The sequence below is a fragment of the Hevea brasiliensis genome, chromosome 9 (genome assembly GCF_030052815.1).
Source record: "Hevea brasiliensis isolate MT/VB/25A 57/8 chromosome 9, ASM3005281v1, whole genome shotgun sequence".
Lineage (NCBI taxonomy): Eukaryota > Viridiplantae > Streptophyta > Magnoliopsida > Malpighiales > Euphorbiaceae > Hevea > Hevea brasiliensis.
The window spans coordinates 7,908,806-7,927,945 of NC_079501.1; the positions used below are offsets into that span (position 1 = coordinate 7,908,806).

The window sequence follows — 19,140 nt, forward strand, 5'->3', positions numbered from 1 at the left end:
TTATTTAGATGAGGTGAGAAAATAATAAATAATGAAATGATTAAAAAAATTAAGGAGGAAGGAGGGTAAAGAGAATTACAATAAAAAGAAATTCATATTTAAGAATGAGTGAATTAATAAAAAGATAAAGAGAAGTAATATATATTTTTTATATTTGAAAAGAGATGAAGGAGAGGTAAAATTAAGGGGTGTAGAATTAAAAATATTCATAATTATACACTCTCCCATTTTATCCCCTTGCACCGCAATATAAAGTATAAAAAAAATTGAGATTTGAAGGGTGAAGGAGAGTAAACCTTACTCTTACTTACCTTTATTCCTTGTTGACTCATCTCTTTTCAAATAAAAATTAAATAATTAATTATCTCCTCGCACCTTTATTTACCCTCGTACAAACAGGCCCTTAACGCCTCTGCTCATTTTGGCATTACAAAGGCGCTTATTTCTTAATGTTCTTGCAACTCAATCACTTCCTTAACCATTCTTTTAGAATTCCCGATGGATTTCTTCAAATCAGTATTTGCAGACGAACCAGATTTTCCTAAATCCGATTCCGAATCTAAACCCTCCTCTGATCGACCACCATCGGACTCAGGTCCCAGCTCCCCACCTAAACTGCAAAATTCTAAGCCTGACCCTTCTGATATTGGGTCCAGCAGTGGTGCCGGGTGGAGCTTCGGGGGTCTGATCAAAACCCTATCAACGAAATCCGAATCCGTCATTGAAATCTACCGTCGCGATCTGAAGGAATTTGGGTCGGGTCTTAAGAAGGAGATCGAGGTGGCACATGGATCTTTAGAGACCGTGGGGCACGCCATTGACGAGGTTGGTAGTTCCGTGTTGAAAAATACGGTCCAGATCATTTCACAGGGCAAAGAGGCAATCCTTGCCGCCGATCACGAATCCGATTCATCAGATAATAATAACGAGAAGAGTATTACTAGTCAGCAGAGCTTGAATTCGAAACCATATAGTCGTTTTGATGCTCAGGTACGGGCGATTCAAGGTGATGCAAGCACGTACTGTGAGGAGACACAGGATTTGGAGGATTACAAGAAATGGAAATTAGGGTTTGTTTTGGAGGAGAAGAGAGAGGAGATTGAAAACTTGCTTGCGGAGAATGGTGCTGCGGAGAGTATATACAAAAGGGTTGTGCCCAATAGTGTTGATGAGGAGACATTTTGGTGTAGATACTACTTTAAGCTATATAAGCTCAAGCAAGCTGAAGACGTGAGAGCTAATCTTGTGAAGCGAGCAATTTCGACCGAAGAGGACGACTTGAGTTGGGAATTTGATGATGATGAAGAGAACGTGAAGAAGGAAGATGAGAGGAATTCCGCTTCGAAGGCCAATTTCAAGCAAAATGGCCATTTGGGTAGCAAAGATTCTGCAAAAATTACCGAAGATGAGGAGAAGGACATGCATGATAAACAATCAGAGCAAATTGTGAAGGGAGATGAAATTAATAAGGCGAGCATTGGACAGACTGAGCAAACTATGAATGTGAAGGAGGAAATCTCTGTCGTGGAATCAAAGGAAGAGAAGATATTGAGTGGTGGTGACAATGTAGCCGGTGATAAATTGGATTTGGAGAAGAAGAGTAAAGAAGAGACACTATCAATATCTGACGAGAAAGCGGGATCAGAAGGGAAGGGTGATAACGGTGAATCTTCTAAAGATAGTGATGTTTCTGTTATATCCAGCCATCTATCAATGCCTGAGGAGGAAGATCTTGGGTGGGATGAGATTGAGGATCTGAGCAGCATTGATGAGAAGAAAGTGAGTCACAGTGGAAGTCCAAACAAGATTGATATGCGAAAGGGTTTGAGTGCTGCAGAAGAAGAGGAGGATTTAAGTTGGGATATTGAAGATGATGATGAACCAGTAAAAGATTTAAACATTTGTTAATTTTATAACACTGATGCCACCATATTTGTATATCGAAGTGTCAGAGGGTAAGGAGGGTTATTATTATTATTTTTTTTTGTGGGTTCATTTGTACCTTGAAAGTGCTAATATTGTCTGCAATTGTTACTTGAAGTTGAAACAAATGTTTATTAATTTGTTTTCAGTAAAGCACTAGATTCTTCGAACACATTTTATTTAATTTGTTTTCTGGAACTTCAAAATCTATATTATATTGTGTGTTTGTATAATTACGCTTGATTGTTCTCAAATTTATGCATTGACATTGGCAGTCATGATTATTAGTTCTCCTGCAGCTTGCAAACCACAAAATTTGTGGACAGTAACTTTCTTGCTTGCAGTGAGAATCCAATTTCAACAACTGTGCTGGCGGGAGAATTTTTGAAACTTGTGCATGTGTGGCCAACAATTCAGCTGGGGGATACACATTTTTGAGAGACTTGCGCTATCGATGGCATAAATACGAAGCAGATGAATGGCGAGGACAATGTAACCTCTTTCGGTGGATGACGTGTATTTCTGAAAACAAAAGGTCTAATAAAATCAGGCAACTAGTTACCATCTGTAGTGCTCAAGCTTATTGCAATGATACTCAACCTACACTTCAGCATATTTCAAATGCCTTTTAAAACCCGTTTTTGCAATTTTTTTTCCTCTTATGATAATTCTATTTGAGTGAGGAGGCCTTCTTTCTTGGCCAGTGCTCCGGTGGCATTGAGAGGAATTTTCTGTATGAATGGGATTGACAGTTTCTTTTTTTTACCTTGGTGGAGCTATTGATATATGCAACGAAAGAATGGAGTAAAGAAGTTGAAACTTTAATTGAATAAACAACATTTGTTTGGGCAATTGCTGGAGAACAAATTCTGGTTGGAATAAGATACTGAGAAAATTTGTAGTGTCCAATACAAGCCTGCTGCACTGCTTGCTACAAGCTATAGTTGATATCTTGGAAGAAAACAAATTTTATGCCACCAGGGACCTTACTGAAGGGGTTTCTTGGGGCTTCAAAACAGATTCCGGTGAAATTGCTGTAGCCATTCATCTTCATCAAGAATTTTCAATAGGTATTGGGGAATTCATCATCTTGTTTTAAAGACTCTTAGTCTTAGAGGATGTTTAAGCTCGTGACATTGTTGGGGGAAGAACTCAGCCAAATTTGATGTCTACTATGAAAGGGTCTTCTGCAAATTACAGCATCTTTCTGCAGAGAGATGGTATCCATCACCTGGAGATTTATATGCTCCATGGCATCCAACTGTGCTAAGCATAAGGACCGGAAACTGCTGCAATATGGAAAATTTTCAATAAGCAAAAGAAGAAACGATGTTAATTTTAGCTAGAGACTGTGTTTTGAACAAAGATGGAACTGCATTCAGATGCGAAGATGTTCAAACAAAAGGAGCTTCCAGCTGCAAGATCATTTGTTTTGTATTGATATGATATGGTTAAGACAACAGCTGGAACCAGCATAATATGTCTTACAGATTCACATATCCCAAGAGAGATAAGAATCAAAGACATCCATCACATATCCTGCTCAGTTAGAAATAGCGTATCGAAGATCATTTGTCTATGAAAAAGATTAAATATGATTTAATACAAAATTCTGCCCTCTATAAGAGCTAATTCACACTCTGCAGACTTAAAGCTCAACTAACCCTAGAGCCCTACATGATTGGCATCAGAGACCAACACTAGAACTTAATCTTACGGAGGAGAAAAGGAGGTAATGAATTGAAATAACAAACTTGGTTGGCAGCACTCCAGGCCTCATTTGTATAATGATAGGCTCCTTCAGAGCAAGAAATGCTCAATTTGTACCAATAGTTGATATGTTCTGCTTAGGCCCCAGGGCTGTCTCAGGCAATCCTACCTATTTTGCCTCAACACTGACTCCTGTTTCAGAAGCAGAATCTGTCGCATGTGATTCAATGGAAGGTAATGTGAGTAGCCGCCCTTTCTGCGCACGGGGTGGAAGATGCTTTGCAGGCTTTCTTGATCCAACAGTCCAGGGCAAGAAAACCCCAGTACCACCACGAGGGATCTTTTTTGGACTCAACACCATAGGGCGCACTGGAGCTAGCATGACCACTGGGGTACGAAGCACTCCCCATTTGGTCATTGTATCCATTGCTTCGTACCCTCCGACAGCTCCATTAGGCATTGCATAAGGACTTGGTATGTTGGGTTGCCACAGGGTCATGGCACCAGCCATTGGACTAGCTGGTGGCGACTGGCCTTGGTTGGCATCCGGGCGCACTTTGAAGAATGTGATGCTGACCCTCTTGTTCGGAGATGGACACATGACATGTCTTGCCGTGTCAGCACTGTTTCCCCTCATTACTAAGAGAGACCTACAAGATTTCCAAAATGGAGTAACAAAACATGTCCTAGTAATTGCATGGAGAAATAGAATGTTGGCCAATGAGAATTTTCTATGAAAATTTCAGTGATATCCATTTCAAGTACACAATTTATACTAACGAATGCAGCAATATACGAAAAATTATATCCTACCACAATGATTTCATGTAGGCAAATCCACATTGAATGACAAACAAATCAATGAGTTATACATAAGTAAAAATAGTTACTAAATTTTGAAAATAAAAAAACTAAGTAGTTACTTGATAGTTATAATTTTAAAGGATCCACCTATATATATATATATATATATATATATATATATATATATATATTGGGTTGCTATTCCATGTAGGATATCCTACATGGAATCACGGTTGTACAGTATAATTACTCGTAAAATACATATTAAATCCTTTGTTTCTCTACTTTGTTGCCACAAAATTAGCAAAGCTAATGCAAAATATAGTGTCTTTTTGGCATTGAGGTTGAAAGGCTAAAACTATTCTAAAGAAAGAAAAAAAAAATCATTTTAGATATTATTAAAAAAATAGTTTAAGAAAACTTGTTTTATTATTTTAATATTTTTATAAATAAAATTTATCAAATTTAATTTTAATTACTTTTTAATACTCTTCAACTAGCATATTTAAAAAAAAATATATATTTTTCTCAACCACAACTCTAATAGCAATGCCAAATAGGTTCATAGACCTTATGGGTTAAAAAGGACCACTACTGGCCTGGTGATATGTAATGAGATTTATTTCATTATTTTCACAAGGTTAAATTCTGTATAGATCCTTGTTACAAGATTTATCTTGTTTCTTCTTGTAGTCATTGCTAATCAGTACCTAGCAGTCGTAGTAGAGACTCACTTTTAGTCACTTCCTTAAATGAGAAACTTCCAGAAATCCAGTCAAACAGCTTTGAAGGAGGTTATCAACGGAAATTGCAGACAATTAAGTAGATGCAACTGCCAATTTAACCCGTCCATTCACATCTAGAAATATGTTATCACCAGATATTAGAAGTCTATAACCACAAAAAGATAATGGGATGCTACTGCTATCTCATATGGTTCTTCAGCGACTTGAATTTGTTTATATGATTATTTTATCATTTATGCCATTCCCTTATTTTTATAGTTTCTATTCAGTTCAGCATTATAGTAAATTCAGGGCAAAGTAGCAGACAATGTGTAAATACAATTAAAAAAAAAAAAAAAACTCTTAGCGTGTACCCTTTTCTCAATGAAAGCATGAGTGGACCTCTATAATTCCCATCGTTGTCACTCACAAGAGTACGTCCAAAAGCCATTGTCGATTCAGCTAGGAGAAGAGTAGAGATTGGCTGGTCCAAATGTGGTGGCTTCTGAAAAGGCTGTGAATATTCATCCTGCATCCAAAAGCATATCCATTTATTACTATCATCTGTTATTTTCTCGGCTAAATTTGCAGATCCAAAAAACTCATATCCAAAGGCATGATGTATTCTCCTATACGTGCTCCTTCTAGTTAACAACAATGAGAAAACACAGATTTATAGAATACAAGATACCTCATCAAAGAAATGAATGATACAACCATTTGGTTTTTTATATTCTGGTATTAGTTGCCACAGAATCAGATGATCGATGACACCTTGGAGAAGCGCTGGAATTGGTTCTATATTACCTGATAAAATTGAACAATTGCAAAATGTAATGATTTTCTTTTCTGTAGTAATCATAAATTTGAAAGAGTGTAACATATGTATGATAATACTTGTTCGGTTGTCACTTGTAGCTTCCTCCTTTATATGTCCAAAAATGGGAACGCCAAACTGGACCAGCTCTCTCTTGTTTCCCTTCACCTGCTTGTTGAATAAAATGAAAGTCTCGCCTGCATTCAACATTTAAGAAGATCCACTTAGTTTTCATGAACCAAAAAGCTCTAACTATGAATTTATGCAAATTTTGATTGTCAGCAAAGACAAGTTTTTTACTCAAATTGGATTTTAAATAGACAGAATATCAGCTCTCTTGTTTCCCTTCACCTTCAAGTCTTTTGTATCAACAACTAAGATTAAATAGGGTAACTAAAACAAATGAAGGTGAAATGAAAGATGTTTAAAAATCCAATTTTCTGTTTTACAAAAATGGGAAGTTTACTTAAAGCAACTTTTAGAACAGAAAGATACCCAAAGGCCTTCACCACTCTATTCTCCCAGACTTGCTAGTTAATCGGACTGCCTCTAGTTGCTCTGTTTCAAATTGAACTGGGATAGACTATAATGTTTTAGCAACTCAACATGTCTTATGCAAAACTAAACCCAAGCTTAATTTGATAGGGGTGGAGAAATGAATGGCCAAACATATTAGAACAAAGCCAAAAGTGAATTACCATGTCAAGTTTCATTTAAAGGGGGGCTCAATCATACAAGTAGAACAAAGAGAAAAGTCACCTGCAAGGTCCCCATTCTGACCAGCAACTCGGAGTTCATTAACGAAGTCAGTCAATTTAGACAGCTCATAATCAGTGAAAACGTCCTCATATAACTTTAGACCTTTCACAACATTCACCTGCCAGTCGTAATATCTCTCAATCAGTAACAGCTGGCTGCTTTTTTTAACAGCATATACTATAGGGATATCTACTCTCTGAATCCATCTTCTCTAAGGAAAGAAGATTTTTAAATTTTGAATTAAAGAACTCGCCATGTGCCCCTTCACTTGTTCCTTTGCTGTGAAACCTTTTGTCAACTTTATTTGATCAGGACGTACATTGCAGTCTTCATGGTTGGAACAAATGTCAATGTTCTCACTAGTGGGCTGCACTTCTTGAGATCCTGCATTCCCAAATGAGAAATGAAAAAATGGAGCCAGCCGTGCCATGACATAGGATCCTTTAGCATCAATATCTTAGACTATAAGTCACACATTTGTCTTGGCACATTAAAAATAAACTTAAATTAATCACTTTGAAAAGACTACACGCCATGCTTGGACTTAATAGGCAGACCTCTGATGATGCAATGAAGGAAAAAGAAGAGTCAATAAAAAGTTTACTACAACAGTTGAAGCTTGTCCATAGATTCTCTGTTCTAAATTTGAAACGGTTCAGTGAAAATAGGCAGAAAGAATAATGTGGTATAGGACCTCCTTTGAACAATAAGACAATGCTTAACGTGGCTGAATCCATAGCAGCTCTGCAACTATGATCATACTTAAACATGAAAAGATTAAGGTCATTAATAATTTCATGGCATCATAAATACTCATATAAATCACAACTCCCTGCAAATTGATTCACATTCAGTTGGAAAGCAAGGATACCCGATTACCTCTCCGAACCCATTAAAAGAAGTACAATGTAGTCTTATTCACAGCAGGGATTTCACTGCCCAACTTAAACTTCAGTCATTATGAGAGAGGTTCCAATGATAGCAGAATACCACAAGGACTTGTTCTTAGAGGAAACCAACAGAACAATCAGGGCTCACCCTGATTAGACCACGAGTTTTACTAGAAATCAAAATGACAGTAACTAATTAAAATGGGAAACACCAGCTCTAACCATGTCTTAGCGAATTTCATATAATCATTCTAGATCATAATTTCCTTGAAAAAGTTTTAAAGCACTGAATCTGCAGCATAGAAATATTGAATTGTTGTACTTGTGTTCTACTTCTTTTTATTTTTTTTGTATTAAGACTGTCATTACAATATAAATAACACGAAGATGATCTCCAATCAAAATAAATATGAACATATTTTAATCGATTAAACCCATTTAAAACTCCAAGCGATTATTAGACTGTTCTAAGTTTTCTAACAACAAATTCTTGGATAAGAAAAATTTTTGATAGTACAGTAAACAGGAATCAGTATCACGTGATAATTCTCGCACATGAACCCCATCACACATGTGAGTGGCATTTATATAATGTAATTTTCTGTTTATAATCTTACTAATAGTAATCCGATTTTATCGTCATCGCCACTCTGTTTGGTCACACTTCTGTTACAAGTGGCCTGTTTCCTTCTCTGGCGGTTGGAAAATATCTGTCGCATTTTGTGACAAAGCTGTCACTGTCAAGGGTCAAATTTGTAGCAAAGAAACCAACAAAGCTACATAAAGGAAAAGGATCTTCAGTTTTCAGCACAATCCAAGATTCGAATCTTGAATCGGCTTATCAGGCTAACCAAAGAGTCACCGATTTTGTCCACCCTCATCGTCATTGGAAAAATGTCCACCCAATGACCAGTGAGTTGACTCAGCAGCTCGGCCCAGTCAAAAGAAACCACCCACAACCAGTCCTATATTAACAACTTTTGGATTACCCGCCAACCCCCAAAGTTTGTCAAAAGCTCAACGGCCTTATACCACGTGGAACTTTCAAATATCAGCCATGACGTCATACTTAAATCGACGGTTAGCATCACACGCCACCTGTAATAAAATCATTGCACACGTCTCACGAACACTTGCATCAAGCGTGAGGGTATTCACAAGCTAAGCTGGGAACTTTTTTATGGGAGGAAAGAGAAAAATAAAGAAATAAATTTTGTATAATATTATTTTAATAAGAAGAGAATATTTTTATGAAAAAAAAAAAGAAATATAAAGAAAGAAAATTTTTATTTTTACCACGAATGTTTTTTTTTTTCTCACTTTATTTTCCTTCCTCTTCTATCTATATTGTCCACCTTTATTTTCTTTTACCCTTATTTTCCCGTTGTCCAAACAGATTATAACTGTAACAGCGGATGCAGAACAAGTCCTCCACCACCTCAAAACACTCAAACCCCTCTGAAGCTTTGATAAAAATATCAACCACATCACAAACCATTAATTTTGGGAGGCTTTTCTTTTTCCTTTGAAAAAGGAAGATTTGTTTTGTCGAATTAAAAAAAAAATTGCTTTGTGAGAAACAATAATTTTTTTTATCACGTTATAGAAAATGATATTTAAAAAGTAATTTCTCAAAAGTCTAGAAAAAAAAAATAGAAGGAGAAATACTGAAATTCTGGATTTCTGGAGACGCCTTTTAAAAATCAACCCAATCAATCAATCAAAATGGCTTCTATCTGTGTATCTAACGGCGCGTTGAATTGAAAATGAGAGAAAATTGCAGGGTGGGAGGTTTGAATCTCCGATCTGGTGGAGGAAAAACATATTTCTGTTTGATTCCTGGGAAAACGGGGGAAACAAATTAGTAGTTCTTTTTATTTTAGAAATCCGAATTTGAGACTATATATATGAGAAAAATGGCCATATAGCTGTGCTGAAGTATTTCACAAACTACTGAGACTTTTATTTTCTCACCCACCAAACACTATTAATTTAATATTTAATTGCATTTTTTTTTATGCCTACAAAAACGTCAAAAGAAAATAGGGAAAAAAAAAAGGGGGAAAAAAAAGCTAATTCTAATGTAATCCACAATAGCATTGTTTTGCAGTAAATTTCCTTTCAAACGATTGTCCGTCGCAATTTCCAAGAACAAACACAAAATCATCAAAAGCCTACTCGTTTCTTATCAAAATTATTTGCATTCCAACTAAATATTAGAAGACAAAAGTAAAGTTACTTTTTGAGAAAGTAATAATTTTGAAGATGAAAGATTATACTTACCTGAATCGGTAATATCACTATCAGGCGAATCGTCATCTTCAACAACCTCGCCGCCATCGCCAACTTCATCAACGCCATTTCCCATGCTTTCCGCCACTTTCTTACCAACTTTCTCTTCCTCAACCAAGCATGCCTCCTTCAACATCACCTCCCTCTTCTGTTCACTTTCACCATTATTTGCATTAAATTTCTTCTCCGTCACTCGCCTTAGCTCCACTGCCACGTCAGCAATCGAGTGATACTTCTGCATCTGGAGCACCGGGATCCAGTTCAGCCTCCTCCGATGTATGGCCGCGAATACCGCCTCGTACTCAGATCCTGGTCCTCTGCTGAGCTGTGCCAGGTGACTGCAGAGCGCATCGATTACGGCGTTGGCCGCCGCGAATTCCCCGCGAAACCAGGCCAGAATCGCGTCCTTGGCGAACGCATCAGTCACCATCACAGGCGGCGTTTGTACAGGCACCACAGTGGGCCCCACTGGAGGAGGAGCAGCTCGATCCTTCGGCGATGCCATCCCGGCCGCCATCGGCATCACTGGTAAGTTGGACTAATGCTGTTTATAGTGTGTCAATACAATTCAGCTTGGACGCGCGTTCTGAGACTCCGAAATATGGGGAGGGAGGTGTTACCTACCGGCCGAGATATCGGTTGAGAATATTGGGGCTATGAAAAGAAACACACAGAGAGGCGGATGAAAGCAGAGGGATTGATCACACAGGGAAGGGCTATTGTTGAATGAGCTCATGGGGAGCGTATATATTTGGACTAGGGAAGGCAGGTTCGTACCATGACATGGCAATTTTGGAGAGGATGTGACGTGGCAGAACAGAAATGAAGGTTGGTTAGCCGGGAATGATGGTTAGGTCTCCTTGGGACCTAGGAGCTTGTATGTATGTTGTATCAACTAGTTAGGACTTTGGAGTTTGAGGGGAAGGTAGATGTGGACTTTACTAAATTACTTCCATTTGTGGCACGTGCAAAGTGTTTATCATTTTATACTTAATTAATTATAAAAAAAAAAAATAATTCAACATATACTTTCATAAAATTTGGGATATTTGTTACAACTTAAGAAATATTAAAGAGAGGAAAAATATTTTTTTTTTTTATTATGAAGTAGATATTTCACAAATAAGCTGCTAACTCAATTGCAAAATTAAGGATAATTAATGCAACTAGTGTTGTATTGACATATTGCTAATCATTTTCTAGACTTTATAGAATTTTATTTTTAATATAGATAGAATTTGATTATTGAATAACTAAAATACTAAATTTTTAATTTTAAAGAAAATTTGATAAATATTAATTTGGTGATTAATGTAAACATTAGAAATGTAAATTTTTTTTGGTTAAAAAAAAGGCATAAAAGGAATTAAGGCCAAAAATAAAAGGAGGGAGGGAGGGGGTGGCTTAGTGTTAGTGTGTGGACCCAAAGCATGATGAAGTCAGTGAGGTTCGTTTTACATTGATGTGGAGGGACCCATGGAAGACGCCTCTATTGTTGGTTTTTAGGCGAGGAAGGGAAGTTGTGTGGGCTCCCACAATAGAGGGCTAAGTACCCCTCCCCCTCTTCTCTTTCTCTCACGGTTTGGTGTCCTGGTGCACTGTGACTTTGGCCACCTAAGCGAATTGCGCACATGCAAACTATACTCGCACCACAACAACAGACAAGACAACCCTAAAGACGACGCTTAGGCGGCTGAGCCATCGCGTCCTTTCTCTGCTCGCTTTTTTAACTCTTTGTTAAATTATTTTAGCTTTAAAATTATTTTTTATAAAAGGCGTTGACAGTCTCGCAAAAAGCCGCTAGCTGCATCTGATCTTTTTTTTTTTTTTTTTACATAATTTTAAAAAGCTATGAATATCATAAGAATATCTCAATTTTACATTAAAAAGAAATAGAGGTTTTGAATTTTTTTATAAATAATATATTACACACTCTATTAGGTATATTTTTTAAAAAGAAAATAATAATTATATAATAATAAAATATCAGAGTCGATCGGACCTCTTTCAACTCACGTCAAGCATCTCAACAGATTGAGATAGGCAGGGTGGTCAGCTACAACAAAGGTATTGAGTATCTCAATCTCACATGAAAATAAATGAAGGTCTTAAACTCTTTATAAATATGTGTATTGCATACCACATTAGATGTATCTTTTAAAGAGAGAGTAATAATTCGGTGACACAGAGAAAACAACAAATCCTTGGAGGTTTAAACGCACCCGACTTAAGTGCTGGAACTTCCTTTCTTTGGTTAAGCATTTTAAGGTTTAGCTATATTTGATTCTCGATTCTCAGTTGAGCTGAGCTGAAAAAAGAGTGGCGCCCACAAAAGCAAAGCAAAGGCAAGGGGCCTTATTATTCGATTGGCACAGTCAAGGGTGCACACGTAACACCCAATCACATCCCAAAAGTGCCCTTTAAAAGTGAGCCACTTGGTTTAAGACCGTCTCATGACCCTTACCCACACGTGCCATCAAATCACCCTGAGAGACAAAGTCAATTCCAATTCAAACACTTCATGTCCTATTTTATACTTCCCAATTACACTTGTACAAGGATCTATCGCCTACCTTATGTTATATTCTTTTATCCCATTTATCATTATGTAAGAAATTAATTTTTGAAAAACATGATCCACCAGAAACAGAAAACTTTAATGTTGATGACCACATTTTTTAATGTAATTTTACGAGAAAGTATTAAAAATTAGAAATGTAAGTGATTAGAAAGAATTCTTCTTCTTTTTCCTTTTAAATATTGTTTCTCTCTTGTCCTTTTCATCTTTTCAAGGGGTTTCTTATTCTTCTTCTTCTCACTATTATTTTGAGAGAGAAGGAGTTCAAAAATATTTTTTAATTAAAAAAAAAAAAAAAGAATCTGGCCAAATTGTTCCCAACGGCCATAAAGATTGCGTCTTTCTTTTTAATTAAATTGTTTCTCACACCTTTGATGGGTTTAATTGCCACCTTTTTGTTTGTGAATTACCAGTCGCTCATTTATTATGGTCCACCCAAAATTAATAGCTTAGCATTCCCATGATCAACGTTGAAACATGCCACGTGGGTTCATCTCAACCATCTAATCTAATCTATTATGTTAAAAAAAAAGGGAAATAATTATTTGATTATAACTCGTTATTTGATTTTATTTACATTTAAAATAATTATTTTTTATTTATAAAAAATAATATATTAAAAAATTATCATTTGGCTTAATTTGACAAGTGTCATTATATAATAAAAGGATGTGTTTACTAAGAAAATACAATTCTCCTAATAGATAAAACTCTTTCAAAAAAATATTTCAGTTTAAAGCTAAAAACTAACTAGAATATAACTCTCTTTATCTATTAACTAGCTCAAAAATTACAAAATAATCTTATTTATAATGTAAAAAAAAAATAGAAATAGAAATTTACCAACCCCATTTTCAAAAATCTTAAAATTTTAAATCTTGAATTTTAAATATTTTAATAAATTAAAGATGATTTAAGGATCATAGGCTATATAATTATAGTTTAAAAATGAAAAATATCATTACTACAAAGATGAAAAGTTAAAACATTATAGCTTAATAAACAAAAATAAAATTTTTATAATTTAAAATTATAGTTATAATTTAATATTTGAAGATAGAAATTATATAATACAAATATCGTTGAAAATATAAAATGATGAAAACCTGTTTGCTCTATTTTTTTAATGTCAAAATTCAGAATAATTTTCTAGTTGAAGATGGATTTCAAAAATTGATTTAACGGTCAGATAAATACAATTGCCTGAATTAAAGTCGACTCTCTGTCAGGTCAAGTGAATAAGCTCTATGTAGAAGTAGATGTATTTCAAAATAATAAAAATAATTTATTAATTAACTTATTTTAAAGCTTAAAATTAAATATAAAAATATTAGATGTTACATTGTTACAATTAACATTTTAAAAATTTATTTAAGTTTTTATTGAAATTTCATATATTAAATTATTTTTATAAAAATTAAAATGTTATTTAATTTATATTATATTATTATTATTATTTTGTATTTTTAAGAGAGTAGCGTGAAAGTTAGGTTTTGTGGTCGGGACGGGAGAGGAGAGGAGAGGAGAGGCAAACTCCCTTGTCTAATTAAATTAATAAAAAGTTCACTTTTTTTTAAATTTTTTTATATATATATTTTTTCCAGCTTGATAATGTGATCCGTGACGCCTAGTTTACGGCCTTTTCAAGTTCACAACTTTCAAGGCTCTGGCCCCACTCTCCCCCCCCCCATATCTTCACATGCCAATAATCACGGGCATTCCAAAAAATAAAAATAAAAGAAAAAGAAATTAGCTGAATATATTGTATTTACAAATTATATTTTCTTATTATTTGTTACTTATAATTTATAAGGTTAATTTTTTCCTAAAAAAATTATCACGTTAGATTTTTTAAAGGGAATTTAATTTATTAATTACTATTTTTTTATTGTTATTATATTAATATTTTAAATTATTTATGTTAATTTATTATTTAAAAATAATAAATTATATTTATTAGCAATTAATTTATAACTTATAGTCATTGTTTTATAATCTATAGCAGTTGAATAGCTAAATTTTAAATACAAAGTTAATGGTGGAATTTTTTTTAATTAAATTTATTTTTTAATTTTTCTTCATCATTTTGTCTGTAAACATTTTATGTCATTTGAGAACTACCAAACTTTCTTTTATTATCCAATGCTTTTAAATTTTTTTTTTGATTTCTTATATTTTTAATTATTTTTATTTAAATTTTATTTATCTTAATTTTTCAAAATTTTTATATTTTTATTAATTTTTAATTCTTTATAATATTAGAAAGTGGTCGTTAAAATAAAAAATTAAAATATTATGCAACACTAACTAAAAAAAATTAGTAAGAAAAATGTAATTATTTATAAATGTATATCAAGATAAACTTCCAATGTTGATTTTACATGTATTTTTTTATCTTTATTTTTTATTATTTATTTAATGATAATCATAATAACACTTATATATAATTTTTTCATTTATTTTTATAAATAATGATATATTTTAATTATTTATATATATTAATTAATTTTTTTTCATAGGAAAATATATTACAAAAAGTAATAAAAAATATAATTTTATTGAAAATTTAAATTCGACATGTAAAAATTAAAAGTAAAGTATTAAAGTGAGAACATTATAATTATATGCTATATATTATAATAATTAAATTATATAAAAAATAAATTTAATAAAAATAAATTATTAAAATTTAATTTAGATATTAAAAAATTATTTTTTATATAATTGTACGTATAGCACAAATATTTAGCTAGTTATTTTTTTTACACACACTTATCACATATATTTAATATACCCTCTTGTAATAATTGTTAAAAAAAAATTAAAAATTTTATATATAAAAGTGCATATAATTTAAAAAGGCTTAAAACTAAATTACACTCCTATGTTTATTGGAGAAGTTCAATTTAGTTAATTTTTATTTTTTTTATTAAATTTATCTCAAAATTTTTAATTTAAATTCAATTTAACTCAAAAAATCAAGAAAATTAAAAAATAGAGCTTCTTAATTTTTAGGCTTAAATAAAGAAATCAAAAAAATTAATCTCAAAATCAAGAAATTAAACTTCTTAATTTTTTTTTATTAAAATCAAATAATCAAGAAATTTAAACCATAAATTTTAATGCTAAATTTATATTAAAAATAAAACTTTCTCAATAAATACAAAGGCTAAATTATCATTTTGCCATTTAAGAAGTCATATTTAAATTGCTTAAATTTATCTCATTATAGAATTTACTATTTTTCTTTTTTTTTCAATAAATAAAATATATACATCAAATATTTAGAGGTATAACTCGATATCTTAATAAAATCATAATAATTTTATCAAAATTTTTTATTTTATATAAGAGCTACGCAAACATTATACACATTTTAGAAAACATGTAATGTAATTATTGTATATATAAAATGTATTATGTCACTATGTGAATATTGATTTCTTTATAATTTTGTTTCCAGCCAAAGCCAGCATGGGAAGACTCATCACTTGATTATTCTTAATTTCTCATTAATTATGTGGGCCTTCAATTTGCCTATCAAACCATATATATAAACTTCATGTTGGTGTGAGAGTTATTTTTTTTTTTAAATTAATTTTCCTTTTTTAATTTAATTAAAACAGCCTATTCATATTAAAATTAAAAGTAACTATCGAGTAATATTAATTATTATTAATTAATTTTTATATCATTTTAATATATTAATTTTTTTTTTCAAATAGGAAATTGAGGGATATAAATTAGCTTCTGGTTCATGAAAGAGACCGTTCTATTGAATTGACAAGCGTAATGTTTAGATTAATTAATGAAACAATTAATACAGAAATATTTGTTTAATTTTAGTTATTAATTGAAATTGAGGCGAGTAATTAAGAACAATGCCGACATTTGACATGCGCGATGTGCACGTCGTCTGTCATAGTCGTCCATTTTTAGTTATAATTAAAGCTTACTCTCAACAAATCTTTGCTCCTTCACAGCCCCCAAAAGTTCTTATTTCTTAATACCAAATATTTAGGTCAAACTTTCCTACACCTTTCATCGACTCCATTAGGGAATTAATCTTCTTCCCCATAAGTTTAATCTTGATCATAGCTCTGAAAATTCTAATACTATTTAATTAAGGAGCATTGATACATTTTAACTTGGGGAAAAAAGAAATAGAAGTATGAAGCTACTAAGGTAAAATAATAAATGATGTGTTGCGCATTCCAACAAATGTTATCAACTTGAGAGTTATCGTGGGCATTTAAATCAGGATGCCAAAATTGCTACAATTTCTATGCTCCTTCCTTCATTAAATTATTCTTCTCCAGCTCTTTGCCAAAATCAACAACTGGCTAGCTACAAACTCTGTATGCTTAACCACATATCTATACTATACATGACGACAACTGCAACAACTTCAACTTGGACACACAAACAAAAACCAAAAGAGGAAAATCAACCACAACAAACGGAAAATCGAGAGTTTAGTGTAGAAATCCTAATTAATGATATCTCTTTAGATTTTAGATGACAAGACTTTATTTTGATTTCCCAACATGGGAATTGAATTGTTCCGATTAAATTAGGCATGATAATTTAGTTTAGTTGCCTACTTTGAATAGACCCTTCTGTTCTAATTTATTACTTGTTGGTTATCTGTCTTTGCAAAAACATTAATGTGACTTGGAATTTGTTTATAATCTTCCGTGCTGTCTTTCGCAAATATGACTTTCTCGTAGCTTCAGAAAATGATTCGAGATGGTAAATAACATCAGGCCAAAATTGCAAGCAATTTGCAGTATCATTATTTATTTCTATATATTGCAAGCTTTTGCAGTATCCATACAATGGTCGACACCCTTTTGAATCTGATAAGGTTCTCTGGACTAACTTGGAATGGCAGGCCTGACAGTGGAGGATTTTTGAGGGAAAATGGGTCTTGGAGAAGTGGGCTTGGATTTAATGAAAAATCTGGATTGCAGTCATCAAGTGATAAAATTAAGACTAAGAACATCTTTCCATTGTGATTTCACCAATCCAAATGGAAAAACCTTATTATTAAGGTTTTAGTACAGGCAACCATCTCGTTAATGAATACAGTAATAAACATATTTGACAATTCAATAATTTAAAAAACAATAAAAAGAAACAGATTTGGCAATCATTTGATCCATAATAAAACCATCATTATTCATCCAATTAAGCCTCTTAATTACCTGGAAGTTCGTCAATAGCCTCTCGTCACATCTTCATTTGAAAGAGTTGCTCTTTCCAGCTCCAATGCTTGATGCTTTTTGGAGCTTATTCCTGGTACGATCAATGTAATCCGAAAACTTATCCTTCTCTGAGATATTGTCTGATAACTTTTCTTTATCTTTTCTAGTGCCATTTTTTCCTTCACTTGATCTTGACATGTTTCTGATCATAAGCTTTGCACGATTGATGTAGTCAGTGACTCTATCTTCAATGTGCACTCCTGATTTTCCACCTTTTTCCGATTTTACTTTAGGATTGACCTTAGTTACTTCATCAGCAATAGTGTTTGCTGGTGTAGTTTCAGGTTCAATCTTGGAAGGAACTTTTGCTATTTGGGTGTTTTTCTGAACGAGCTCAGGTGGAGTAGATGACTTTGGTTTCTCATTCAGGCTTGAATAGTCAAAGTTTATGGGAACCAAGGCAGCAACTTCACTATTTCTAGATGATTTGGGATGGTTTGAAGAGCCCGATTTGGATTGTATATCAATGGCTTTCCCAAAGGGAGCAGGTGGCGAAGCCGAAGAATTGGAAGCAGGGCTGGGAGATCCGGTATGTTGTACGCGATGTGATATGCGACGAATCGTATGGAAAGCAGGAGAGACAGTGAATGCTTTGTAGATCTTTTCACACGCATCCGTGGGGTAGCTATTTCTTTTCCTTTCCATTATGTGAACTAGTAGTAGAAAAAGCTGAGAATATGAATTGAAGAGTTTGAGAATGCAAGCCTACTGCAACTGAAGAGGGCAGGAAGGAGTTGGATTTTATATTACACATTAATACATGGGAAAATTATGGACATGAAAACAATAATAGAAGTAGAGCATGATTCTCGTCTGAAAACGAGCTGTGTTGAGTTCGGCTAAGATTCCTAATAATTACGAAGAAATTATGGGATAGTTTGGGATCAGATTCCCTACTTTTCTTTGCTCATTTTCCTCCGGAATCTATAAAAGTACAGCTTGAAACTCAGGTGACGATTATATTTCAGGTTCTCTCTAGCTGTTTTACACGAACATAGAACATGACAGTTCAAAAACAATGGTGCAGTTCGACTACTTCCCATCAGGATAGAGAAGGCATCAGATTCGGTATTAGTGTTGATGTTAAGTAAGAAACCTCCGACTGGTGAATCAGACATGTTTGTTGGTGAAGTCTCTGCGTTTTCTTGCATCAAAGCTCATGGTTACGAATGGGAAACCACAAATTCACTGTGGCAGATTCTGAAGTTTGTACATACCCCATTCAGTTTCTTGAAATAACTAGTTTTCAATTTATTTATATTATCTGCTATTCGGAAAACAGAAAATGCTTCCAAGCTACCCAAATGGCCATGCCTAGAAGTCAAGGAATGCCACTAAGAAATTATTGGGAACCTATGCCTTTTAAGTTTATACA

The 19,140-nt window shown here is 33.4% G+C and overlaps 2 protein-coding genes across 2 annotated transcripts; one reads left to right on the plus strand and one right to left on the minus strand.

Moving 5' to 3' along the window:
* The first annotated feature begins 388 nt into the window (after positions 1 to 388).
* On the plus strand, positions 389 to 2,095 carry LOC110658764 (uncharacterized). Its single transcript, XM_021816501.2, has one exon. It carries the CDS (start codon positions 499 to 501, stop codon positions 1,906 to 1,908), a length of 1,410 nt encoding a protein of 469 aa, XP_021672193.2. The 5' UTR covers positions 389 to 498; the 3' UTR covers positions 1,909 to 2,095.
* Positions 2,096 to 3,434: 1,339 nt separating this feature from the next.
* On the minus strand, positions 3,435 to 10,780 carry LOC110658763 (RNA demethylase ALKBH10B). Its single transcript, XM_021816499.2, has 7 exons — positions 9,912 to 10,780; positions 6,992 to 7,122; positions 6,739 to 6,856; positions 6,060 to 6,176; positions 5,854 to 5,969; positions 5,537 to 5,691; positions 3,435 to 4,283 (listed from the first exon to the last, which is right to left on the minus strand). Exons 1-7 carry the CDS (start codon positions 10,441 to 10,443, stop codon positions 3,803 to 3,805), a joined length of 1,650 nt encoding a protein of 549 aa, XP_021672191.2. The 5' UTR covers positions 10,444 to 10,780; the 3' UTR covers positions 3,435 to 3,802.
* Between the last annotated feature and the right edge of the window lie 8,360 nt (positions 10,781 to 19,140).